We start from the raw sequence: 27047 nt of genomic DNA, 5'->3' as shown, positions 1-27047 counted from the left end.
ATGGGAGATAAATATTATATACTCTTTCTATTTTTGATAGTTGCAATAGCTTTCTATCTCCAAAATGTACGATATGGAAGCAATGTAAGCGGTACAACTTTTTGCGGTGCATAAAAAAAAAAAAGAAAAAGAAAAGCCAAACTGTGTGAAGGGAACCTCCTTCCTATGAGATCCTGTGTAGTTGTGAGATAAGGCGGGATAAGACGTGCCATTGGGCCTTATTTTGCCAAATGAAACAGCTTTTGCTAGGTTAGAAAAGTTCCAACCAAAGCATGTTTGCTCTTCTCAAATGGGATAAAATTATTTCTAGAGGACCCCTTGGACGGGGTTAAAGCTATTCCTTCCCATTTTCCCTTCTGCCCCTCCTTTCACCTTGCCGCCGGCGACCTTTTACCACGGGTTACCATAGGAGAGAGAGGGCAAGAGATCCGTCGCCACCCGGCTCCAAGCTAGCTCCCACCTCCTCCCACCCGAGTCCCAATACCCACTCCATCACTGTTTTCTTGGCTCAGGTGGAAGTCATGACTTCGAAGATGCCATGGTTATTCGATATGCAAACGCTGATGAAGCTCCATTTGAGCTCGGCGCCATGATTTTATTTTTAGGACTCGCTTCCTCTCGCAGTCCCTCTCTTTTTCCTCTCTTTCTCTCTCTCTCTTGAGGACTCGCTTCATGATCTCTGTCCGTCTGGAAGGGCCATGGCAGTTTGGAGCTGCTGTTGGGTTGCTATCAAAATATGCATGGCATAGTGGTTGATCAATCCCCATTTTCGTCAGATGCATAGCTGTTGATACTTTTTTAAGTTTGTCGATGATGTGATGCTGTGTCTCGATACCAGCGAGCAGGCATTGCTTGTCCTGTGCGGACGACTGATGGTCATTGCTTTTCACCCTCTCTGGCCCATCCCACCCTCTTGTTTTTTTTCCAGAGATATGCAAGGATGGCACATTCTTTTCACCCGTCATTGCACACCTTATAGCCATGAACACGCCCACCTATATGATAGCATTCATAAATTGTTATATTAAAAAAAAAAAAGTGATGAATTTGGTTGCGTTGTATCATTCTCTGCGATAAAAAAAAGGGCGCCTCGTGGTGAGTTTGAATGTGTACTACGTACATGGCCAACATGCTGTTGACTACATTCGAGCAATTTGGTTGTTTGGATAAAGCCTAGATTATGTCCCCGGTTTGGATGCCATCACATGAGGGAAGGATCTCAGTGTAACTTGATCGTTCTATACTTAGCCTAGGAGACGACATGGAGCAATCTTGTTCATTGCTTAGAAAAAGGGTGTAGATTTGACTTATCCTGCAATCATTACATGGGGTGGTGTTTGTTGCAAACCAAACAGAAATCAGATTTTGTAACAACCCAGGATCTCACCCAAAATGGCTAGCCGGAAGGTATTATTTGGATTCTTTGATCCTGTATAAGTACCCAAGATCTACCCAGCGAATAACCGATGTGGGACTAAACACACGCCTGCACGGATCCTCACATACTCCCCCCGTTCAAGTCCTGACGTCCTCGTCAGGCTAAGGGTTCATATCTATTCAAATCTAATCACAAACACCACGATTGGCCCGTGGTCAGCCCCAATAGATCCGTGCTGCAGTGTCCCCTAGTCCACATAGGTTATGAGCCGGGTCCGCTCTGATACCATTTGTAACAACCCAGGATCTCACCCAAAATGGCTAGCCGGAAGGTATTATTTGGATTCTTTGATCCTGTATAAGTACCCAAGATCTACCCAGCGAATAACCGATGTGGGACTAAACACACGCCTGCACGGATCCTCACAGATTTACTGAAGGAATCTTGGAGGGATACTTAAGGAATAGAAATCCCTATCCCACCATTTTGTATCCAGCAACCAAATGGCGCCTGAGGATAAAATAAGGATATATATTTCAACAGTAACTAATTTAACATTTCTTGGTCTGCAATAGAATGATAAAATAAGGATCTGTTTTGTAACTGCTAGAATTGGTTATTCTCCAGATAAGAGTTTGTTTTTTACTTCAAATTATTTCAATATGTTTTGTTTACCTAAAAATTAGAGAAACCCCGACCGTACGACAGCAAGGAGAGAGATGGTAGCTTAATTACCGCAAGGATGAAGAGAGCACTAACCAGGTCCAAGGAACCATCAACTTTGTACGTGCCACTGTTGTGCACAGTGATATCACTGCTGCCTTTACTAAATTCCTCTCGAGTCACTCATGAATAAAGTTCCATGCATCGCTTAAAGAAGATCGAATAAAGTTGCATGTCTTGGCCTCAAGCATCCGCACAATGAACAGCACAATTCTTATAATGTAATGAAGTGTGTGCGTGGCCGCTCCACTTTTTGGTCGCCCCAATTGCTAAAAGTAGCAACCAAAGAATAGCAGAAGTTTTTCTTAAGTGGCTTGGCGAAGGATTTAAATCATACAATAGAGTTTCCCCCATCTGATCTTTCAGAGTTTTCTTAGGAAAGACTGAAGATTAAGATGAGTGAAAGCAACACATAAGACATGGTAGTAATTAGACTTTTCTGATGGAAGTATTAATTAGACTTTCGAGTGTCTCAGACGATGGAATAACTAAACGCTGGACCAATAACAGCAACACAAACAACCAAAAATTCAAAACAAGCTCCCATGAAAATACTGCAATACAAACCCTCCCATACAACGTACTGCAATACAAAGTACTGCAGCAGCATGAACCAAAAAAAAAATAATAATAATAATCAAACACACTTGCAGCACAAACTAACTACTTCAAGTCTCTCAAAACTCCTGGAAGATCAAGAAGTGACGAGAAGGACTTCTTCTCAAACCTCTTATAGCTCACCCGCCGTCTTCTGCTGCATCGTGGCCCCCAGATCACCTGTGGCTTGGGATGCCTTCTCCTTGGCGGCCTCATAGTTTGCCTTGGCAGACTCTGTCACGGTGTCCTTCGCGGTGTCATAAGTCTCCTTGACCTTCTCCTTTGCTCCCTCGTAGGCCTTCTCGGCCTTGTTGGCAGCCATGTTTGCTCCATCTTTAATCTTAGCTTTGGCAGCCTCTGCCTTCAGCATTGCATTTACTTTTGCCTCTTCGGGCTTCGAGTTCGGACCTCCTGCCTTCAAGATTGCCCTAAGCTTCTCCTCTGTCAGGGGAGTTGCCTTCAACATTGCCATAAGCTTCTCATTTGGTATGGGAGACTCTGCCCTCAGTATTGCCATAAGCTTCTCTTCTGGCATGTGAGACTTGCCACCCGCTTTGGCAGCCTGTGCCATCAATATTGCGTTCAGCTGCGAGTCTTCAACCTGAGCTGAGCTGCCACCCTTGCCACCTTGGTTCTTCATCGCGGCATCTTTGATCTCCTCCGCTGTCCCAGTTGCGTACTTGGCAGTGTCTGCAGAGCAAAGCCAACATTGAGAAGCATTGATGGGTCTGAATAATAAAACTATGTCATTGATGGGTCTGAATAATAAAACTATGTCCTGATTTCCATGTATTTATGCGAGATAGCATGAGATTCAAACTTAATACAGGAGACTACTGCAACCTAAGAGTCTATATTTTTATACTCGTTTCAGATAAAAATTTGAGATGACTTGTATTTATCGATTCAGAAATGGACAAATGAATACTGATTGATGCTTGGATCTCCCAATTCAAGCTGATTCATGTGTTAAGAGTTATTTCGAGAAGGATCTTGGTTGAACTTGTTGATATGTCTCAAATTGATTAATGGATTTTTTTCCTTTAAAAAAGCAAATTGCTTTAATTAGTCTATTGCAAACCTAATCAAATTGCTTCTTATGAGTTTACTCAATGAAATCAACCTTTTTGTATTGCCATAAAAGTTACAAGATGTATCTAGAGTCATTGAACTCCTTTTGATAAATGAGTGAGAGTTTCTGGAAGAATCTTTCATCACTCCATTGTTTTTTTCCCCCCGACAAGTTAGGTTGCGACCTAGAAAAGAAACATAAATTTAAAAGCATTATCGGATCTGATCTTTTTAATTTTAATTGTTTATTAGATTTTCCATGGATGGGTTTAAATAAGCATGCCAGCCTTCGGCTTTGTTTGTCTTATCTCACATTTGGAAACTTTAGATTCTTGCTGTCATGGGCCATCCCCAATTTAGGCTTAGATTATGACAACAATTATATATCCACCACTAGCCCCATGTGAGAGCATAGCCAATAATTGCCTTCCAGCCCTCCTTTCCCATTATTAGGGTAGTTATAAGTAAACCTCATCTACACCGACAAGTGTGATTTTTTTTTTTTCAGCAAGGATAGTTGAAACATTATAAAATGTTTCAAGGACGCCCAACTTCAAAGGACCAGAAGAATCCACTGAAATTAACCCCTCCCCATTGAAAGACCACTGCTTGTATTAAATAGTTTAAAGGTCCGTTAGGATGATTGAGCTCAAAATCTTATAGAATTCATGAGTTCGGCATGTACAACTAGCAACATTATAAGATTCTGGTCGGCCTATTAACAGGATTTGTTCCAGTAAAATTTGCTAGTTTACTGGCCCAACTCATGAATTATATAGAATTTTAAGCTCAATCATCCTAGTAGGCTCTTAAACTATTAAATTTACTCTATTTTCTGTCGCTGGGCTACTACTACTCTCTCTCTCTATGGTACACACACAAAAAAAGAAAAAAAAGAAAGAAAGAAAAAGAAGAAGCATTATCAAATGTTTACAACATATATTGATCATTATTTGCTCAAATTTGAGCGAAGTAATGAAAAATAATGTATCAACTATAAAGGATGGTCAATAATCGAAAACTAGCACAATTATTTGTCCAATCCATAGTTCACAAATAGAAAGATGTTCTCAATTTAAAGCAAAGATTTAGATTTCGAAACATTATATTATTTTGGTAAAACAGCAGAATGCTAAATATTAAATAAAACCACCATTAACGTTATATTGCTGCTGTAAAAAATGACTAACAACAATTATCAAAATACCCAATAGAATGAGATTATAACATTATGACACAATCATTTCAAAACCTTCTCATACTATTTAAAAAGAAAGAACCATAAAGCAGGATGTATAATCACATTCCTCTTAAGTCCAAGAACACTGAAAAAGTCCCATGATCAATAATCGATAGTTTGATTTTTTTTTTTTTTTTTTTTTGGTGAAAACATCAATAGTTTGATTTCGATATGACTCTGATGCAGCAGTACTACATGGATCGTCGCCAGATGCACCAGAGACAATTTCATGGGCCCGCGTCCAGATGCAAACCCTTTCCACCCTTATAAATGTAATTTAAGGCCAATATTTGTTATGCGTGGACCTGACACAACACCAATGTACGTTGTGACGGGTGCTTCTACTTGTGCCGCATTTAAGGCATCGCTCGTCCTTCCCAAGTAACACACCAATATTTCGACACTCTTCCAAAATAATTAATAACTCCGTTTAGCAAGCAAAGTAGGGCTGGTGTTTATTGGATCACCAAATGATCCTATGCAGCACCGAGACCATGCACGTACACATGCATCATGTACCGCGATGCATGAGATAGAAGTTCATCAATGCTAATATCTTTGTGATGCGTGCACGGCCATGCATTTCATGCATCTCGATGTAGTGTGTTCCTCAAAATGGTCCATGATCCCTTATATAAATGAAAAGAAAGGGAGGATAAGACCACCCGTTTATTAGAAAAGGATAATATTTACATGGAGATTCATGATGCGGTGACTGCACCGACGTACCGGGTGTTAGCCCGGGTATTTCGAGGGTACTGAAACTGATATATATATATATATATATCCCCTTTTAGATAGTTTTTAGAACAGAAAGTTATGTCTCCCTGAGTACGTAAAGACGGATGCCAAACGCAATTCTGCTACTCTCTCTACAGCCATCCATCGGTTGCAAGATTTTTTTTTTATAGAAACGAAAGTCGTATGAACGCTTAGAATTATTTGGATGATTCATGCATGCTTGAATCATACCGGATGCAGCGCTGGATATCTTGTTGGCAGCATTTCCCGCAGCATCCTTTATCTGCTCAGCCGCCATCCTCGCGTTCTCGTGCCTCAGCCCGAGCCCCCTGCGGCCACCACCACCGTCGCCGCCGCCATTAGTACAAAACAAGAAAAACATCAAAGAATTTGGAGCAATCACGCATTAATAATTGGTACAGGAAAGTAGAGTAGTGAAGGGACGGACTCGGTTACTTTGTCCTGGACCCAGTTGGCCCAGGACTCAGTCGTCTCCTTGGCTTCCTCCATGGCTGAACCGTCGGCCGACGCCGGCCTCGGCCCCCATAGCAGGAGGAAAATCCCCGCTAGCCAGAGCAAACTCGAAGCATAACTCGATTCCTTTCTTCCCCTCGTCGCCATCTCCCTCTCTCCCTGTGTGCGTTTCTGTTCCGTTGCGGTGGTGGTATGGAAGTATGGGAAAAGAAAGAGGAAGGATCGGTTCGTACATATACTGTGAGCCGTGGAGACGTGGCAGTTGGAGAGGGGAGTCCGGGCGACGTGGCGTTCGGAGAGGGGAGGTGCTTCTGAAGGAAGGACACGTGGCATACAGAGATAGAGAGGTTGGCCGGATCCTCGGCCACACCCGGCGGAGCGTTGCATGGCAACGGACAGGACTCTGTTTTCCGGAGGATAACGGTTGATTCGGTTCAAAGCATACGCTAGCTATTTTTAGGCGGTTACTTGTCCAAATTATTGATCTCCATATTTTCTGATTTCTGAAGAAAAATATTCACTCATTTGTTTAGTTGATTAATTGTTTATATATGATAATTAATTGAAAGAAAATAAGTCATCGTAGAAAAATTTAAAGAATATTATAACTAGTAATTTCTATAATCAAAAAGTGCTGTTATAGCACGAAGGCACTTGGATGCTAGGCACTGCTTAGGATAATGCCAAAATATTCTATATTGGAGGTTTTGTGCATGGCCTTGCTTTGCTTTGCCTTCTATGGAATTTCGGGAATACATATCCATATGTTTACATATCGACCATATCAAACATGTCTCCAAGTTGGATATACATTGGACATTGCTTATTTATTAAATTTTTAACTACAAATTCTTGAAAAATGGAAAAGAGTTGGACTTAATCAAGCAGACTCATTCTGATGATAATTTTTGAGAGAAGTCCGGGAAGGCTCATCACACAATGATAATCCAAGTCCAGCGAAATATACAATTCAAGAATTAAACCTCAAATCTTTGATTGCTAAGTAGAAGGGTGTGATTATTAGATAAGATCCAACTCTTGAACTTTTATTCTCTTTTTAGATTAATAAGAATGTAGGTGTTAAACTAAGTTTTGTCAAATAACATTTTTTTAAAATCCTTTAACTAATCAAGAACTCTGAATAAAAAACACACACACTGGAATCCCCGAAATCTTATACTTCACTGTTGCATTTGAACTCATGCATGTTCTATAAAATGGCATCCTGAGTACTTGGAAGCAGTTTCACTGCAGCATTTGTGAAGACATCCAGAGCAAACATGAGCGCAATGTGACATCCATTAGTTTTGTAACCAAGGAAATTAACATCCTGAGAAGGTAACTACTACACTGCTTCCGAATGAACTTCAGATACTTAAAACAGCACTAGGCTTCCGGAAAAAGAGGTTGAAAGCAAGTGTACAACATTCAAACAAGGCTGCCTTTGTCAGTAATAAGCCAGTGGAACTGATCAACCTGCAAGACCTCACCTTCCAGACATCATGGAGTTCAAGCCAGGTTGACGACACCCCTTGCATGGGTGCTTTCATAATAAGATGGGCATTAGTTAAGCTGTCAACATTCCATGCTTCCACCATTAGAACTAATGAAATGAATTTTCATTCAGCTCTACCATATATTGAGGATAATCGCTATGTAAAATAACTGGTCACACTGCAAGAAAAATGATTTGCGGTTGACATCATATCAGCTCATATTTCTAAATTTACCTTCCAATAGAAAATATCCATACATGAATATGTCTGTCACAGAGGAAACTACAAAGTCCCATCCTATATTTAGGATAATCTCACGAGTAAAATAACTGGTCACACTGCAAGAAAAATGATTTGTGCTGGACGCCATATCAGCTCATATCTCCAAATTTACCTTCCAATAAAAAATATCCATACATGAATATGTCTGTCCCAAAGGAAACTACAAAGTCGCAAATCCTTCCTTTTTACCATCAGGCTACTAAAAGGTGTCCATGAAGTTTACTCAGATACAGCGACAAGGAAGCCGTAATGCCCTAGTTAAATGATGATCAGCAGAGGTATAAAGATAGCATGATCAAAAGGTCAGGTTTTCTAAATTCGATGAAAGTTAGTATGAGCATACATTATAAAATTAGGAGACTTCTATGAATTTTTTTTCAAAAAAAAGCTGAGATCACATCAAGCCTTCTGCTAGTCCATTCCGCTCAGCATGGGTCAAAGTTATCTTACATCAGGATCATCTTCATCCTCAATATCTTCATTTGATGGCCGGATTCTCTTTCCTTCTCTCAGTGCAATTCTTCCTCCCTTCTTCGGTTTTCCTCTGTGAAAACATCAATTATACATGTCATTCATTTACCTTCAAATTATACATCCAGGCCACATGAATATGTACACTTTGCTTGCACCTTGTAAAGCCAATCATACATGGAAAAAGGTGTTTCTAAACATGCATACACTGAAAAAATAAAAAATAAAAAAAATGCACATGCGGGCACTTGCGCAAGCATGTCTTCAGAAATATCCAACTCATTTACCCAGTAATATTGGATCAATGGAATCTCTAAAATTCTTCAAGTGAACTCAGCTTAGGAATAGGGAATAGAATCCAATTGAAACCCAGGTAACAAAAAAGAGCTACGACTAACAGACCACAGATGATCGGCCAAGAAAAGTAATCAGAATGAGATGTAATAACAAACTTAGGGCTTCCAAATTTTATGAAGAACCTCAATATTCCATTTGGCACATGTGCTGTTTAGTGAAAACATTTCATATCGGCATGTGATTCAAAAGGCTAAGTGATAAATATACTCACTGTCCATTAGCAGGAGTGTACCCGCCCTTTAATCGGCCTGCACCATAATCAGCCCTTCCATCTGACATAACAAGAGAAAAAAATATGTCATTAACATCTTGTTGCTGTTGATTAGATTTGATATATCGACATATGTAGGCTCACCATCACGTCCAACTATATGTTCTTCAACCTGAAAATGGGCAACATACGTAAGAATTTCAAACATAAGTTTGAACTTTTATTCAAGTTTGCTTTTGGAAACTATTTTTATGAACTTAGATTGCACAAAAAAATATCAAGGTCTACTACTTCGAGGTCTGAAATGTTGTCAATATTTAGTTTATTGCTGAACTCATTACTAGCACATAACATTATATGGTGGTTAATGACAATAGGGTTACAAGTGGATCAAGTGGGATTGGCTCAACCCGATCCAAACCATTTTTGAATCAGGTTAAGAAACGAACCCAAGCCTAATCCCTTTCTGTTCATGATGGACCGGATTTGTTTCAGAAATTATTTTATCAATCTATTAGTTACGTCAAGTCAAATCAGGTCAAGAATAATTCACACGTAAGCTGTAAGAAACATGCATTAATAGGTTAATTAATTGTATTATAAACATGTTATGCAAGAAAAAAGCAATTAAACAATGTTTAAACATCAATAATGACCTACCTCACATAACATTTGAGTGACAGCCATATCTAAATTATAATCAACAATGAAAGATGATGATTAATTGTATAAAAGTTATCACTATAAGTGAATAAATTGAGTAGATTCAAGGACAGCTATGAAAATATAGTTAATAAGTTTTGGATTAGCTCGGGTTGCTATGGTTTGGTTTCAGGTATTAAGTGACCCAAATCCAATCCATGTTTGGAAGTTATACTTTTAAATTCAAGCCTAATCCAAATAACTACAGCTCAAGCTGGACCAGGTTATTTTTGGATTAGTTCCAGATCAAAAGTGGGTCAATCCAATCCATCTGCAGCCCTGACAGTTTGAACCATTAAGAAATTTGCAAATTGAAAAACCTTGAACAATGTGAAGGCACCACTCAGTGAACTTGATAGCCATACCATAATTATATAAGATGTGAAAAGCTGATTCAAGTACTTGTTAGATTCAAAACAAAAACATGGAAACATAAAGTTGTTCAGCCTTAAAGCAAAAAGGTACATGGAAGTTGTTTTCCTGCACCAAAGAATTATCTTGAACTGATAAGAAGAATAGCATGCATGCATTACACTCAAATTCATGATGAGGTTACATACAGCAGGTGAAGTAACTGACGATGAGGAGAATATCCTATCATCTGGCTGAAACTTCCTTGAGCGTTTTAAGCTGAAAGCACAATATAGAAACAAGTTAAGTGTCACTTTCCATGAGGTATCTTTATGAGAATCCAACAACTTTTTATACTCAGACAACTGTTAAAATTACAAAAAAAAAAAAAAGTAGCATAGGGATCGTAGATCATGCAGCTGAACATGAAATTGTGGCACACAATAACTCAAAATGCTGGCATGTAAAAAAAAATTTGAAGGGAAAGAAGTAATACTACTCTATAGTACTTTTATTTCAACGAATTCAAAATTATGCGCTTAATGTTTAAGAAGAAATATCATCGGAACCAACTTATACATATATCATGCTCAAAGCCATCTATCTTAATCTAAGATAAACTAAGAAAAGCAAATATCTTAAATCTCATGCATTAAGCAGGATGTTGCATTTGATGGATAATATATCACAGGCCTAGTCTTGCGAAGGATTAAGGTGCCAGAACATATTGATATTTACACTACTATATAAGCCGTACCAGCTAGACAGGGGCAGATTTATTGTTGTGAACCACTATACTGTCTATTTCATTTTGTTCCAATCCATGTTAGTTCACACCAGTTTGTGCTGGTTTTTACTATATCAGTACGAATTCATACAAACAACAAACTTCCTCCTCTTCTTTTGTTTTTTGAGCTTGCCTTTTCTTTTACTGTTAGAGATCTTTCTGTTTGAGGATTGGAAGACCTGTCATACATATTCACCGCATGAAACTGTCAACCTCTGTCAAATTAAAAAATGAAAAATATTGTCCTTAATTAGAAGAAATCAAGCTATTATTAGTTTATTTCTATCACTATATCATAAGCTTAGTTAACATAACATTCAGGTGCAAAAATACAGAAGCAGGCCTCTCAGCAAAAAATAGGGCAACAATATGCTTAGGAAGTTGGGGTAGGGATAGAGTTTCTGAGGCAGGTATAAGGTCATAAGTTTGTAGTACTTGGGTCTCTTATAGCATGAATTTTAAGTTTTTTTTTTTTTTTAATAATGCTTACACAGTCAAATGTTTAAACATGACTGTTAGATGCAAACAACATTATATAAAGATCCATAAGTAGACTCAAAGTTATTTTTTTATGTCCATCAACTTTAGATTTACTTTTTCCTTAATTTTTGAAAATTATTTTTTAATTATTTTTCCTTACATTTTCCTTAATCCTTCCCCTCTGCTTAGCTCCCTCTTCCTCCATTACATCTCCCATTCATCTAGGGGCGGAGCTAGGTTATATATATATATTTGGGGGTTGGCAAAATGCTCAGACTTTGTCAAATTCAACTCATCTTAAATTAAAAATATAATAAAATATACTTAAAAATCTTAATCAACACAAATTTCAAGTATAAAAATTTGCCTTAATGCTCTAAAAATATAAATAAACATGTTAAAAATATTCATCAATATAAAATTTATATAGGGGGGCATGTGCTAGTAAAGTTTGCATTGAGGGAGGGCTAAAAGTAGGGCCTTAAAGAAGAAGCAAAATAATAGAATTTTACCAAAGTCCAGCGCGGGGCAGGGTGGGGAGAGGGGGGGGGGGGAGTGTGTGCATTAGCCCCACGACTATAACTAAGGCTACAAATGGGTCAGGTTGACTCGTGATCCGACCCGACCTATTTTGGAAGACCCGTGGGGCCGGGTCGGATCCTAAAATTGGACCTGTTTCATTTTTTGGGTCGGGTCTGGATTTATTGAATTCAGACATGACCCACCCAACTCATTTAAAATTTGGGTAATTTTGGGTTTTTAATCCCACAACCCGATTTGACCCAAATTTATAAAATTATTTGGGACCGCAGACTGCAGCTTGCAGGGGTGCAAATACAAGTTCTGAAGCCATGGATGGGTTGATCCAAACCGGACCCAAATTTTTTGGGTTGAGTTCGGGTTATACATGGACCCGAGCCGATCCGAATGACCCATTGGGTCAAAAATTGTAGTGGTGGACCCGACCCGATCCAATTTTTAATCAGGTCGGGTCTAGGTCCAAAATTAGGACCTGAACAAGAAACCGAGTCGGGTCGGGGTCACTCATGATCCGACCCGACCCGACCCATTTGCATCCCTAACCATAACTTTCCATTGCACCCGTCCCTCCCTCTTCCCCCATATTGCATTCTTTCCCTACTTTCCCCTCCTATTCCTGTTGGGAATTGTATCCTAAATGTCAATCGTCAGCATATTGATGATTGAATTTTGTAAATGAATTGACAAATCAATAAAGTATTTTTTGGCATTATTCATCATTTTACATCTTCAAATGGACTCTTATATGATGAAGTCCTTAGGACTTATTAATGATAAAGGAGGATTTATCTTCGAGTCCTTAAACTAGTTCGCGACCAAATGATATGTTGTTACAAGGACGACAGCATTATCAAGATTAGGTCGTTGTGTGACATATACGTTGGTTGTCCTCTTAACCAAGGAGTGTGGAGACACTGGTATGCCACACACGTGAAGTGTAGGAGTATATTTCACTGAACGTGACCAATTCAGGAACGCTCTACTGTCAAGAGATGTTCCGAGTGGATTATGGGTATAAGTTTGGCCCTCTGACCTGAGACCGCAACCTGTGACTAGCAAGCAACTCATTGTACTTTGGTACCGGACTACCTGGATTTCTAATTCAGTGACGGAAGGTCACTGGATGCAGTCAAGTACTTGCGTAGTCAGTTGTGAGTCGAGATGGAATTGACCCCTCCTGGAAACAGGAGATAATGTCTTGTGATTAATTTAGCAAAACCTTGGCCAGGGTAATCCCAGTGAAGAGTCACGGGATATCTAAAGTTAATCACATAATGGATGTACTAATTATAGGGTTGACAGTGAGCTCTAAGTCATCCTGGCATTAGGAGTCAAATGGATTGAATTATACAGTAACCATAGTTCAGGGTTCCAGAATATTTGCTTCGCATATATTCGGCCTATCTGGACGTCGGGTACCATTGCTAGATGGTCACATCGATTAGTGTAGGAAGTCGTTCCTATACTACCGGCTTAGGTTCCAACCTATGAGGTCACACGCATAGAAGATTCCTGATTGATCAAGAAGGCTGATGAATGATTAAGAATCATTCAGGGGTAATTTGGTCAATTCGATTGGCAAATTATCTTATAAAATAATTAAAGTAATTATCGAAGGATTAATTAGTAATTAGATTGCTAATGAACTCAATTGGATTGAGTAATTAGACTAAGGATGAGCCAAATTGAATTAGATGCAATTCTGGGCTCAATCAGGGTTTTTGACCTGATTGGATTAGGTCTGAATCAAGAGGACTTAGGTTGACCAAATTAAATTAGATTAAATTTGTGCTTAATTAGGGATTGACCTAATTGGATTAGGTTCAACCCATGGTAATTGGATCATTCTAATTGTTAGGATTTAATTAAATTAAATGGGTTTGATCTGAAACTGTTCGGATCTTAAAATCCACTTGTCATATATCCATGCATGGCGCCATAAATTGATTTTTAATATGATTAAAAATTAATTTAATTTATTTAATGGTGCCATGGGACACTTGGCAACATCAGGGACCTCTTTCATCATTAGATGGGTCGAAATGGAGAGATAAATTCATGAAAAGAATTGGATAAGATCAAATTCTCTCTCTTCATGATATATGTCATCCTTATCTTTATCTCACTTCTAATTAAGGTTGAATTTCGAATTTAATCACCACAAAATCACCACGTGACCCTCTAATCTGATTGGGGGCATGGGAATTTCGAAATTGAAAGAGGGAAGTGGCAACATGATGAATGGTTTAGATTAGATCAAGCTTCATCATGTAATGGCACATGAACTTGAATTTTGAATTCAAAATTCAAAACCCCACAAAATCCTCCACAAATATGGGATGGTTGGCATGAAGTTAGGTGGGAGAGCAACATTAAAAGGACCTCTATCAGCTGGTGGTCGAATTCAAGGAAAAAAGAGAGAAAAAGAAGAAGAAAAAAGGGAAAAGAAAAGAGAGGAACCCTAGTTCATGCATGAAAAAATTCTGCATTCAATCTAGCTGACTTCTTCCTCCTCTAAGTCCATCGCGCCATTAGTGTTACGGGTCCCTGATAAGAGTCTTTAGATCAGATCTAAGTCCTCTTCAATCCCTCCAAACCTTTCCTCCAAGTTGTTCCAAGAAGGCGGTTCAAAAGTTGATAGCGTTGGGAAGATCAAATTTCAGCCTCAAGAAATTCTGCGCAAGCTAGCACTTCCGCAGGATTGGATCTCTTCAGGAACTTCGCGTGTACTTCTCGTAGAGGCCATTCATGTGCGTGGCTGCGAAGTCAAGGATCAGATCCACAACTTTCATCCATCATAAAAGGTATTAATCTAGCATTAATCATTTATTATGGTGTCAAGATCTAGGTCCGATTCCCCGAGGTTTTACCCTCTTTTGGGGCTCCTCACGGAGATATCTACAGAATCCATTCGATGGATATTCGGAGATTAATTGGAATAGAGTTCTTAAGTTTCAGATCTGATAGTTAATCATGCATAAAAGTTTTAGCATAATTGTTTAAACGATTCCGGCATAATCCTATGTGTTCTTAATGTGCTGATTTCTAGATTTGATCTTGTAAGCATGCATGAATTAAATTGTTTGATTCATTTTTCTGCTGCGTTTTTGAAACTTAAAAAGAACTACGTATGGCTTGATCCCCCTTATGAAGGGGTACGTAGGCAACCCGATCAGGTTCAGCCATGGTTTAAAAAAAAAAAAAAATCAACATGCTTAACACCGAAGAACCTAGGATTCACTTTCAGTGGTATCAGAGCAAAGGTCCAAGAGTTGTGACCGATCTCCGGAAACTCTCAAGCGTGATCGTGTGACGAAGCGTGGCTCTCCATCCGGAGGCGTATAGAGATGCGTGCTCTGATAGATATATATGGGTATCACCCTATTTTTAATAGGACCGAACCCATGTAGGAGTGGAGACTCCCCCTTTCAATTCCCACTCTCCAGCCATCCTAAATCCACCTTCCTTCATTCACTCCCTTGCATTTGTCCCTACCCCATACCACCCTCTTGTGCTCCTAAACCCTCCACCCAATTTGCCCCCTCCTTTGCCATTTGTGCCTTCTACAATTATAGTTTCTGTCTTGCTTCTTCTCAACATTTTATTATCTCTATAGACAAATATTTTTATTAAGGTTCACCGAACCGTGTCGAACTGGACCGGTTAGGGACCGGCACGGTTCAGGCATTTAATTCGGCTCTCCTCCTTGACTCGGATAAAATGAGAGAATGTCCCCCCTCCCAGCTTCGAAATCCCTCAAGTGCAATGCCCACACCCCTCCCCTGCAAGCGCCCACCCACCCCCCACTATGTGAGTCCCTCTCTCTCTCTCTCTCTCTCTCAGTCGAGTTAGGGTTAGGGTTTTGCTCACCCCCTCCCTCTCTCTCTCCAACTATTCCTATGTTGATATATCCTAGAACGGCACGGTATGGACCCATACCATGCCGAACTGGTTGCCAGCCGGTACCCCCCTCCGATATCGATTTGACAAACCTTAAGTTGTATAGACAACACAAAAATGGATATACAAATAGGCATGTTAACGGGCCGAGCTGCTCGGGCTCGGCTTAGTAAAAGCTCGGCTCGAGCTCGGCTCGTTAGTCAAACGAGCCCAAGCCTGAGCCCGAGCCCGAGCCCAAAATGAGGCCCGTTTAAATCTGAGCCCGAGCCTGAACAGCTCACGAGCCCATATGAGGGCTCAGTCCAACTAACAATTTAATTGGGTTCAGACCCAATTAAACTTGGACTCAACCCAATTAAACTTTATTTGGCTTAATCAAATTAAATTCCAATCTGATTGAACCCAGTTAGATTTAGATTAGATCCAATCCGAGCTAACCCAAATCTATTTAATTTCTTTAAATCAGATTAGATTGGTTCGGGTTCGAACTCAACCCGTTAACTCAAACCCAACCCGTTAACCCATTCCCTCCTTCTCTTTCTTTTTCTTTTCTTCTCCTTTCTCCAGAACCTTTCCGACTCCCTTTCTTCTCCCTTTCTTTCCCTCTCTTTCCCGACTCCTCCTTCCCGTTCTAACACAACAGAGGAGGGGAGGAGAAGCCCTCCTCCACCGGTGAATCAAGGGAGGAGTCCCTTGCACGGGAGGGTCGGGCCACGGCCGGTGGTGCCCGTGGCCGAGCCCACGGCGTCCTCAGCCGTGCCTGCGGCCAACGCCCATGCCAGCGGCGCTCACGGCCGAAGCCGGCGGCCGCCGCACGCGACGACGAGCCGGTGAGTCCTTTCTTCTCTTTTCTTTTTTCTTTCTTTCTTTCTTTCCTTATTTCTTCTCTTCTTCTTTTCTTTCTTTCTTTCCTTCTTTCTTCTCTCCCCCGCCCGCCCCATCCCCATCCCCGAGCTTGGGCTTGAGCTCGTAATTGAAACGAGCTTTACGAGCTCAAGCATGAGCCTTGCTGTGCCAAACAAGCCCGAGCCCGAGATTCTGTGAAACGAGCCGAGCTGGAGGCTCCCAGGCTCGGGCTCGGCTCGGCTCGTTAACAGGCCTATAGACAAGACTAGTGGTGTACATACACGATGTAGCTTTTGTATAGGCCACCATGTTATGCACATGAGTGAATTGTTGATTGTTTTTGGTGTATGGACCTCTTATTTTGTCAATAGTTAATGGGTTGACCTTTCAATATAAGACTATTGCCGTATAAACAGATTTTGTATTAAAATAGCATGGTTCAGTACTACATTACTACTGAAGAAGCTAAGGACCCATTAAGCTCTTGAGGCATAAAATATTTGATGGAAGAGTTGATGTATTAAAAACATCAGTCTCCACATCTTTCATTAGCAGAATAACATGAAAATGAAGGTTTTCCAATTTTAGCAACAAATTAAATATCACTACCTCCAATAACAACTTGTATTTATCATCGAGAAGTAGGGAGAGAAGAGAATTACTCACCACAGGAGGAAATTATGAGAGAAAGGCAGGAGCAAACTTACTTCCAATAAGGAACCTATTTTTCATTCTTAAAATTAAATAGCTCATCGATGCAAGTGTCATTTGTACGTGAATGATCAAAAGAGAAAATAGGATTAGTAGAGTAAAATAATAATTAAAAAAAGCCGGGAGTCTTAGTGATCTTTTACCAAGAAACTTATTCTTCACTTCTGGTGGGACTTCTACTTGTCTTTGGTCACCAACAAATTGGTCAACTGGCCCAAGTTGTAAGGAACCTACCACATCAAAATTTTCCCTGGAAAGTTGAAGGGTTAGGTCTGCTGGCATCTCAAGCAATCCAGTGAAGTTCATCAAGGCCCTTATACCACATGCACCATTTGTTTTATGAAGGAGGTAAAACCCTTGATGAAGAATTCTTTGCTCTTGATGAAATGTTAGAACCTCTTGGTGCAAAGAATTCAAATGGGAACATCTTGACATGTCATGATTATGTTGATGAATTTTAGAGAGAGGTGGTGGTGGTGGGTGGGGGGGGGGGGGTAGGGAGGGGGTTTTGGAGGATCATAGCTCTCAAACCACATGAGGCAATCAATTGAAATGCTTAACATCCGATTGGAGCAATTTGCCACCACCTTGCAAAGTCAGTGGTCCAAGAACCTTTGCTTAGACAGCTCATCATGTAACAGGTTGCACTTTGACCTTTAACTATTGTTTGGACCCAAGCTGATAATGTCAAAAAGAAGCACAGACTCCAAAGGACATTTAAATTTGCCACTGGGAATACTATATTCATACTCAAATTTATTCAACAAACATTAATAATACTGAGGAAAGAGGCAATGCTTTCAATCACACTGAAATGGTAATAATGTTGTCCTGATGCTCATAAAAAGATTAAGTGCTCAAGATAATTGAGTTGTAAAAGGGCAATTTTCTTCTGAAAGACATCCCGAAAGAATTTCTGCAGAAGCTGGATCTTGCATAATAGGCTTCTAATGGGCTTCAGACATTTTAACATCTTGTATCACTCTTATATTTTTCCTTGATATCTGCAGCTTGAATTTATTGGACTAAAGTTTAAACAGCATATCCATCACCAAAACCATGTGAAGTCCTTGTAAAATAAAGAAGCAGCCAATCCACCAAATATTTGATTAATAAATAAATGCTATAAGCCAACCAGCTCTCTTAGAAATATAGCAAATATAGTGCTGAAAGAAGTTGAGTATGAAGATGACAAGTGACTCTTTGGTTGATCAGAAGTTACTTGCATATGACACCCAGGATTTTGCCAATCCTGTGTGTAACACCACCTCTTATCCTTATTTCCAATCGACCCATATAAAGTTATTTTTATTTGCAAAAGGGCCCTTGGGTTAGGCTGACCCTTAGGTTAGTATACATAATTTTTATGGCAGCTTGGGGATTTTTTTGGAGGACCCAATACCAATGCATGGGAGTCCTACTTCAAGCCTGACAAGTACAGTGGACTCATACATATTGACTAATTTAAAGATGAACTTACGAATGCTGGAACTTTGCGGAGGTGTCTCTCATGTGTTGAAAACTTTCTGTCGTATTGAAACATGAATTTGATGTTCCAATTCTACTAAAATCTGAATATAAATGTAATGTTGGTGAGAGATCGTGAAATAAGTATCACTCTTGAGATATGAAGCAATTGGTTGGCCTTACTATTGAAGTTTATGTTGAGCAGAATCCAGTTCAACAAAAATATGGGAAAAAGCTCACCTAACTGCCCATATGAAATTAGAACCATATGAAAATATGAGATGAAAACAGTCTCACTATACTGCTCAAACCCTTGCCATAGAATATTTTGATGTCTGTTTTTCCAACATCTTTGGCAACATTTGCAATAGGGCCTTCCATAGGTACCCTAACAACCCTTCTACGATCGCACCTCCACTTCCATGGTAGGCTTCATAAGCATGACAGCATGGGGTGCAAACATGCCAAACATGAGCGAGTTGGGGCCTGCTCAAACTCGGCTCGGTTCTTAGACAGGCTAGTTTGAGCTGAACAAGTTGAAAAGCGGAGCTCATGTTTGGCTCATCTAAACTTGAGCCAGCTTGACCTCGGCCTAATAAAGCTAATTTGAGGTTGACGGTAAGGAAGCCTTCAGGTAAGGTGTAGTCATTGATGGAGATGGGAGGCAGCGAAGGTGGTCAAAGGAATGAGTGAGGGGCAATGAAATTGGAGAAAAGAATGGAGTGGCCTAAGACATTTAAATGTCTCACTAGCGAAAGAGCAGGGAAGCAGCCACTTTCAGGGTTGCCTTATGTTTGTTTGTTTGTGTGTGTGAGAAAGAGAGATGTTTAGTGGAGGGGACTGATGAGGTGAAAAAACTTAGGGTCGACACTAGGTAAACTTAGGGCCAGCACTAGGTCTTGTCTAGATCTTGCCCTCCTCATATGTCCTCTTGAGATTAACCTCAACCGCCAGATCAAACATCTTATGTTTGTGATAATATGTAAGCTACAACAGAACTTAAAACAAGATCAGTGGTTTGACTGTGGGTGATGGCAAGGAAAGATTTTTTAAGAAAATGCACTTGCAAATTACAACAAATAGAATTTATATAAATGTATCTATTTTTTAAAAATATTAGTATATATTTTCAAATATATTGTTATATTTATATATATGTCAAGCTATAAGAGCTAAAAAAGCCAGCGAGGTTTAGCCCATTGTTAGCTTGTCTAACTTAGTTGATATTTGATCAAACAAGCTCATTTCGAGTCAATCATGAGATGTTCATGAACAGTTTGCTTGTTTACACAGCCCTAAAAACACCCACTCCATTTGAAGCTACCCTATGTCCTATCCAATCTCACCGATGATCATAAGATGATCATAAGGAAATCCTTATTCTCACAGAAAATGACAATAACAGAAAAAAGAAAGAAACTAGAAGAATCAATTCTGATTTCAATTTATAATATTCCCAATCTTTTATTTAGGCAATCTTTGGCATAAGTTTAGTGTCATATTTTTAAGTAGGAAAGCAGGATAAGTGTCTCAAGGCCCTATTGTTGCTATATATTGGGTTAGGGAAGTCTTAAGTTATTACAATCTAATTTTGGAAGGTTGGATGCATTTCAAAATGTAGTTCTATGATAATATAAATGTAACAACCCAGGACCTCACCCACAATGGCTAGCCGGAAGGTATTATTTGGATTCCTTGATCATGTATAAGTACCCAAGATCTACCCAACGAATAACCGATGTGGGACTAAACACACACCCGCACGGATCCTCACATACTCCCCCATTCAAGCCCTGACGTCCTCGTCAGGCTAAGGGTTCAAATCCATTCAAATCTAATCACAAACACCACGATCGGTTCGTGGTCAGCCCCAATGGATCTGTGCTGTAGTGTCCCCTAGTCCATATAGGTTATGGGCCGGGTCCACTCTGATACCATTTGTAACAACCCAGGATCTTACCCAAAATGGCTAACCGGAAGGTATTATTTAGGTTCCTTGATCCTGTATAAGTACCCAAGATCTACCCAGCAAATAACCGATGTGGGACTAAACACACGCTCGCACGGGTTCTCACAATAAATCTTACAACCCTTAAAAGATTTACTATGCTGCAATGGGTTGATTTAGACGCTTTGTAGGATTCTGATTGAACCTAAATAGGTATGTAAATGTGTTCTGGCTGGTCTCGAAAAGGAGGGCATCATCAAAGCTTTACAGCTATCGCAGTTCCTACATTCTGCACTTGTTTTAGAAAACAGAAAAAGCAAGTTGAAGTATTCTTGTAACAAAGAAGTTCATTCTTTAAGTTGTATGTAACAAAAGCTAATAAAATTAATGGAAAGAAGCGGAAAGAAGGGATACAAACTTTGAAATATTCAAGGCTAGTGGATGGAGCACTATTAACCAGGTCCTTGTTGACCCCGTAAATCACAAATAAAAATTAAATCTTTGAGGAGACAAATACACTCAAAGGAATGATAATATAAAGAAACAAGAACAACATTAAAAATAAAAATAAAATGGATGGCATTACAGACTTTTAGCAGCAGCAGCTGCATAAAAACAAATGCGATATCCTACCAAGTATTTCTAGGAAATATTGAAGGAAGTTGTTGATAGTGCATCTAGAAATAATCAACAATCGGAATAGAAAACTTAATAAAAAGCTGGCAGTAAAAATAATTCCATTCATTGACATGAAAATAGCATATCATTTTTTAAGATAAAATAGTAGACAACAGATGTATCGAGATATATGCGAAGCAAAAGATCTATGCAGAAGATGGCTTCAATCAACTTACTTAATGGCGCTCTTTGATGATGATAGAAATCCTTCAAAACCTTTCAGCACATTTCCGCACTGATTTGAATCTTGTAAATAGCTAGTCTCCAAGTCATAGACCTACAGAGATATTGAAAGGAGTATCCAATAGACTCGATAAGTTACATCTAGCTATCAAAACCATTCACAAGAATATCAAACAGTATGTTAAGAGTGCCACTCAATCCACCTGCTCGTTCTTGACCTGACATGGAGTGAGGGGATTGGCACAGTTCATAACGGGCTGACAGCTTTTTTTTCAAGGTAAATTTCTTATTTTACCCTTGCCATGCTATGCAACACTAACTACCAAGATTAGCTGTTTTGGTACCGAATCTCGCAGCAGTAACATCTTGGTACATGTCGATACACCCAATATGGGGATCGGTTTAGCATACCTATACTTGGTATGCTCTCCCATACTGCATACTGGTTCGGTACCGGGGTACATCCGGTATGTACCGATACCAATGGGTATGGTGTACCATGCCGACTAGAGCTCTGAAAACAAAACGGAGAGACACTCTATCGCATTTATCTAATCTTAAAAAATAACATTCTGCCAAAGGAAGAAACAGACACCAGCAAGTACTGATGCTTTTGTTGCTCTTTCAACATCTAGATTATATAGGAAGACTCTAATTAATAAGTATCCATTTTCATATCCATCAAAATCAACAATATTTGATTATTTGAAAGTTTCGTAATGCCTTAAAAATGTTATCCATTTTTAAAAAAAACATCCAGGTTTTCTTAAAAATACTAAATTATTAAATAAGCTTTGCTCAACTCAGTATTACCAGTTACTCCCTAGTGCGCTAAGATGAAAATGTTCATCATTGTGTATAGAAATCAGGCTAAACTAAACATGCACGGCCACCAGATTGTAACGATAACAAGTACGAATCAACTGAACAACTGAACTGATCCCTAGCAAAATGCATACAAGACAGATTAAAAAATTATGGCTTCCCAAAAACCTCAGTGCCCATCCTTATAGGAGAGAGATTGGATCTTTCTACCCATAAAACTGGTTCTCAACACCATAAGCTAACAAAATAATGAATGAAACTTAACCCTGGTCAGTCAAACAAATCTAAACCCTTTCTTGAACTCAAATATAAGTTAATCAAAAAACATCTTCATTTTATATTTACCGTACTATCGGAGAAACCGGCACTTGTTGTCTAATTCTATCATAAAAGTTCATCTAAAACCCTACTCCATCGCAGAAGTGGGGAAAATTCATACCTTGCTTAGAAAAGATCAAACTTTTGATCCCTCTCGATCACATTACCAGTCATCAGTCTTGAGAAGACAAGAAAAAAAAGAAGCGGCAAAAGAATAAGGAAATACCTGCTTCTCGATGTTGCGGAGCTCTTCTTGAAGTTTCTCTTTCTTGCCCATAAGGGCCGAGAGCATGGACGCGGGACTCGAAGCCGTCCTTTGCCCTAATAACACAAGAATCCAATGACGAGAAAGCTGGGGCAAATTCAAATCCAAAGAAGCTCGCTGGAGAGAAGGATTAGGGTTTTCGATGACCGTTACCTTCCGACTCCATTACCATTGGGCAATTTGGGATCCCTTCCGAAGGATGACCCCAAGCTCGTATCCGCAGCACGTACACCCTGAGAACACAGTGCCCACTGCCACTCCCCCCATCCCTTTATAGTCCTCACTCTCAATTTCGGTCGCTGTTGGCCTCGGGCAGTTTGACCTTCGAAGCGTTGCGTAAAATAACGTCTGATATACTGCTATATGGCTTTCATGACGGTTTCGGACCCAAATCCGATACCGACACCAGATTCAGGTCCACGTGTCATCACCTAATAACAGGCTTGGTGCTTAACACGAGGACCCGCCCTTGCACCAATTCTTTGTGAATTAATCACCCCAATCCCCCCTTGTTGAGTTGTTGTATGCTACACCGAGGGCATTTTCATGGTATCAGATTTGGGCTTCGCTGGGAAAGATGATAATAACCCTTCACTTAGCTTAACCCTATGCAACAACCCAAAAGTCCATCCAAAATGGCTAGGCAGAATATATTATTTAGATTTCTTGCTCGTATCTAAGATCCATCCAACAAATAACTGATGTAGAACTAAACACACACCCGCACGGATCCTTACATACTCCCTTCGTTCAAGCCCTGACATTCTCGTTAGGCTAAGGGTTCAAATCTATTTACAAACATCACGATCGGCTTGTGATTAGCCTCCATGGAATGTGCTGCAGTGTCCTCTAGTCCATATATGTTATAGACTGGGTCCGCTTTGATACTATTTGTAACAACCCGGGACCTCACCCAAAATGGCTAGCCGAAAGGTATTATTTAGGTTTTTTGATCCTGTATAAGTACCCAAGATCTACCCAGCAAATAATCGATGTGGGACTAAATACATACCCGCACAGGTTCTCACATACTCCCCTCGTTCAAGCCTTAACGTCCTCGTCAAGCTAAGGGTTCAAATCTATTCAAATCTAATCACAGACACCACGATCGGCCCATGGTCAACCCCAATGTATCCGTGCTGCAGTGCTCCCTAGTCCATAGAGATTATGAGCTGGGTCCGTTTTGATATTATTTATAACAACCCAGGATCTCATCCAAAATGGCTAGCTAAAAGGTATTATTTGAGTTCCTTACTCCTATATAAGTACCCAAGATCTACTCAGCAAATAACCGATGTGGGACTAAACACACGCCCGCATGGTTCCTCACATACTCCCTCTGTTCAAGCCTTGACGTCCTCGTCAGGCTAATGGTTCAAATCTATTCACAACATCACGATCGGCCCGTGGTCAGCCCCAATAAAATGTGCTGCAATGTCCCCTAGCCGACATAGGTTATGGGCTGGGTCCGCTCTGATACCACTCTGTCACGCCTCGAACTCAGCACTAGGTCTGGTACGCGACCGGCCGTATGAGCCCTATAGCAGTGCCCTAAAGATCATGCAAGGCCTAAGATGAACAAAAATATAATAAATCCATAATTAATTAATTAATTCAAATAAACAAATTCAATTTGTCCAAATAATCAAATTGGTTCAATTATAAGATCTTTAAATGCTCACCGGTATCAAAGAAAGATAAACTAACTAACTAGTTAATAACTCTGATACTCGCTCTCCGCGCCCAACCCATCAATGTCTATGCATCCTGCAACTTTGAAAAGAGAAAGAAGAAAAGGCGATGAGCTTTACAGCCCAGTAAAAATCTTTACACATCCATACCAACACAATAATAACATGAATATAAAAATCACAAGAAATCGATTCACATTTCATGAAATCATAAACCGGCTGTCAAAGGCTCAAACAATTAATATAAATATGCAAGTCAAATATCAACAAAAATCCAGCCACTCAAGTATGATATCTCATACAATATCTCAAATATCTTCATTAAAATTTTCAAAGTTTTTAATTCCATTCATTTTAAACTTGATCCGGATCAATTATCTTTCCGACTGTGGGCTCAAGCCCGGTCATATTTCTAGCCTATGATAGGGCAAACCAAGTGTCTCACTTAGAGCTTGTGACCGGCAAACCAATATTGCACACTTAGAGCCTATGATGGGCAAACCAACAGTAACAAGACGGCCTAAAGTCCATGTTTGTTTAATCAATTTCACATCCACACATCAATTCCTTTTTATTTATAGCTATAGACTAACCACGGTCACATTTCCAACCCATAACGGGCAACCAATAATAACAAGATTAGTCTATAGCACCATATCCATAAATCCAATTATGCAAGTGTAGTTTATGCGCATACATGCATCCATCATAATACCAATCACAAGTCAATACGATTAAAATATAATTTAATATAAAACTATTTTTGCTTTGGGTCGGGTCAGATAGGGTCCCGAGTGATTCCGACCCGATCCGATTTTTTGTTGGGTCCTAATTTTGGATCCAAATCCCACTCGGTTGAAGATCGGATCGGGTCGGGTTGGATCTGAATCGGTCCGGGTTGGATTAGATTTGAGCAAATCTAATTTGGTCATATCATAATTATGAGGTGCTGGGTAACCCCATGACTTGAAAGACTTGCAATTGACCTCCAGTCAGAACAGATGACCCATGACTTACTAACTAAGTCGGTCTACAAGCCAAATTTCATATCACACTATTTTTTGTCTGTATGACTGATTGGACGGAACTTGGTGTCTCCCTGCTCCCCTCTCAGGAGGACAAAAAAAATCCCAGACCTTCCAAAATCCAATTCCATTGCAGAAAACTTTGGCACATGACCCATATTTAGTTCAGTGTTCCCTCACTTTCTCCCTTCAAAAGTTAAAAGAAACAAAAACCAAAAAACAGAAGGAAAAAAAAAAAAAGCCAGCTACCAAGAGACCAGTAGCTATCCTTCCACGCTTGAACTCTGCTCCCCTTAGGGCTTTTCCTTTTTTTTTTTTTTGGTAGAAAGCTTTTCCTCATTGGCTGGCATTTCCCATCCCTTGGAGAATGATAAGGCCATGGGAGCAAGCTAACAAGCTCCTAGGAAACCCATATCTCCTTCCTGTCCGCCTTGAAAACTTGCTATAAATTCACTTAAAAATGACCAATAGTACCACGACCCCCTAAAAAAAACAAGACTCTTTTTTGCTTTTTCTTTCTCTCTTCTTTTGGATCCGTTCGGATCGGATCCGATTCAATAAACCTAGACCCGACCTAGAAAATGATTCAGATCCAATTTTAGGACTTGACTCGGCCCCGCGGATCCTAAAATACGGATTGGGTCACGGGTCGATCCGACCCATTTGCAGTCTTAGCGTATAAGGATTCTTACACTTTGTTGAAAAACTCAGATAGACTAATCACCCTTCCTCACGGCGATTTATGAACCGAGATGCGCAAAACGTCGCTCAGCGTCTTCTCGTCCAACAGATTGTCCTCCTGCAGAATCAAGTCATCATTGAAACTTATCCAATAACTCAAAACCCTCAAAACAATGATCTCTCCGAATCCAAATTTAGAGAGAGAACCCCAACTAGAGAGAGAAACTAGAGAGAGGAGAGAGATAAGGACAAGAAAAGAGTAGAGAACCGAGTGGCTCTCTCTCTCCCTCTCTCTCTCTCTCTCCCCCCCCCCCCTTTTCTACCTTCTCCCTGTGGGCATGCTCGGTGGCAGTAGCTGCCTGCAGTCGACGACCCCAGCAGTCGACGACCCAAACATGGCGCCGGCCACACGCCACACCAGCGACGGTTGGCCACACGCCACGTCCGGCGATGGTCGGCCAAACGGAAGGAGGAAAAAGACTAAACATAGGTTCGATTTTTCTATCAATCCGGTGGCTTGCTGGCCGGATTTCTAGGGGATGGTGGCCCAAAGACAGAAGAGAGAAAGGAGAAGGACCTTACCACGCCTTTGGCAAGCTACTCCGGAC

At 40.1% G+C, this 27047-nt stretch overlaps 2 protein-coding genes across 2 annotated transcripts; both read right to left on the bottom strand.

Annotated features, from left to right (window-relative positions):
• Nucleotides 1–2521: 2521 nt before the first annotated feature.
• On the bottom strand, nucleotides 2522–6439 carry LOC103722071 (late embryogenesis abundant protein D-29-like). The gene is made up of 3 exons (XM_008812505.3): nucleotides 6199–6439; nucleotides 5982–6079; nucleotides 2522–3388 (listed from the first exon to the last, which is right to left on the bottom strand). The coding sequence occupies exons 1-3, from the start codon at nucleotides 6369–6371 to the stop codon at nucleotides 2832–2834; spliced, it is 828 nt and encodes a 275-aa protein (XP_008810727.1). The 5' UTR covers nucleotides 6372–6439; the 3' UTR covers nucleotides 2522–2831.
• Nucleotides 6440–8078: 1639 nt separating this feature from the next.
• LOC103722070 (chromatin modification-related protein MEAF6-like) lies at nucleotides 8079–23373 on the bottom strand. The gene is made up of 7 exons (XM_008812503.4): nucleotides 23196–23373; nucleotides 23004–23098; nucleotides 21628–21728; nucleotides 10304–10373; nucleotides 9186–9213; nucleotides 9042–9102; nucleotides 8079–8546 (listed from the first exon to the last, which is right to left on the bottom strand). Exons 1-7 carry the CDS (start codon nucleotides 23212–23214, stop codon nucleotides 8444–8446), a joined length of 477 nt encoding a protein of 158 aa, XP_008810725.1. The 5' UTR covers nucleotides 23215–23373; the 3' UTR covers nucleotides 8079–8443.
• Between the last annotated feature and the right edge of the window lie 3674 nt (nucleotides 23374–27047).

Source organism: Phoenix dactylifera, chromosome 4 (genome assembly GCF_009389715.1).
Source record: "Phoenix dactylifera cultivar Barhee BC4 chromosome 4, palm_55x_up_171113_PBpolish2nd_filt_p, whole genome shotgun sequence".
Taxonomy (NCBI): domain Eukaryota; kingdom Viridiplantae; phylum Streptophyta; class Magnoliopsida; order Arecales; family Arecaceae; genus Phoenix; species Phoenix dactylifera.
The sequence above is the reverse complement of the archived record's forward strand: the minus strand, read 5'-3'. Positions and strand labels throughout refer to the sequence as shown.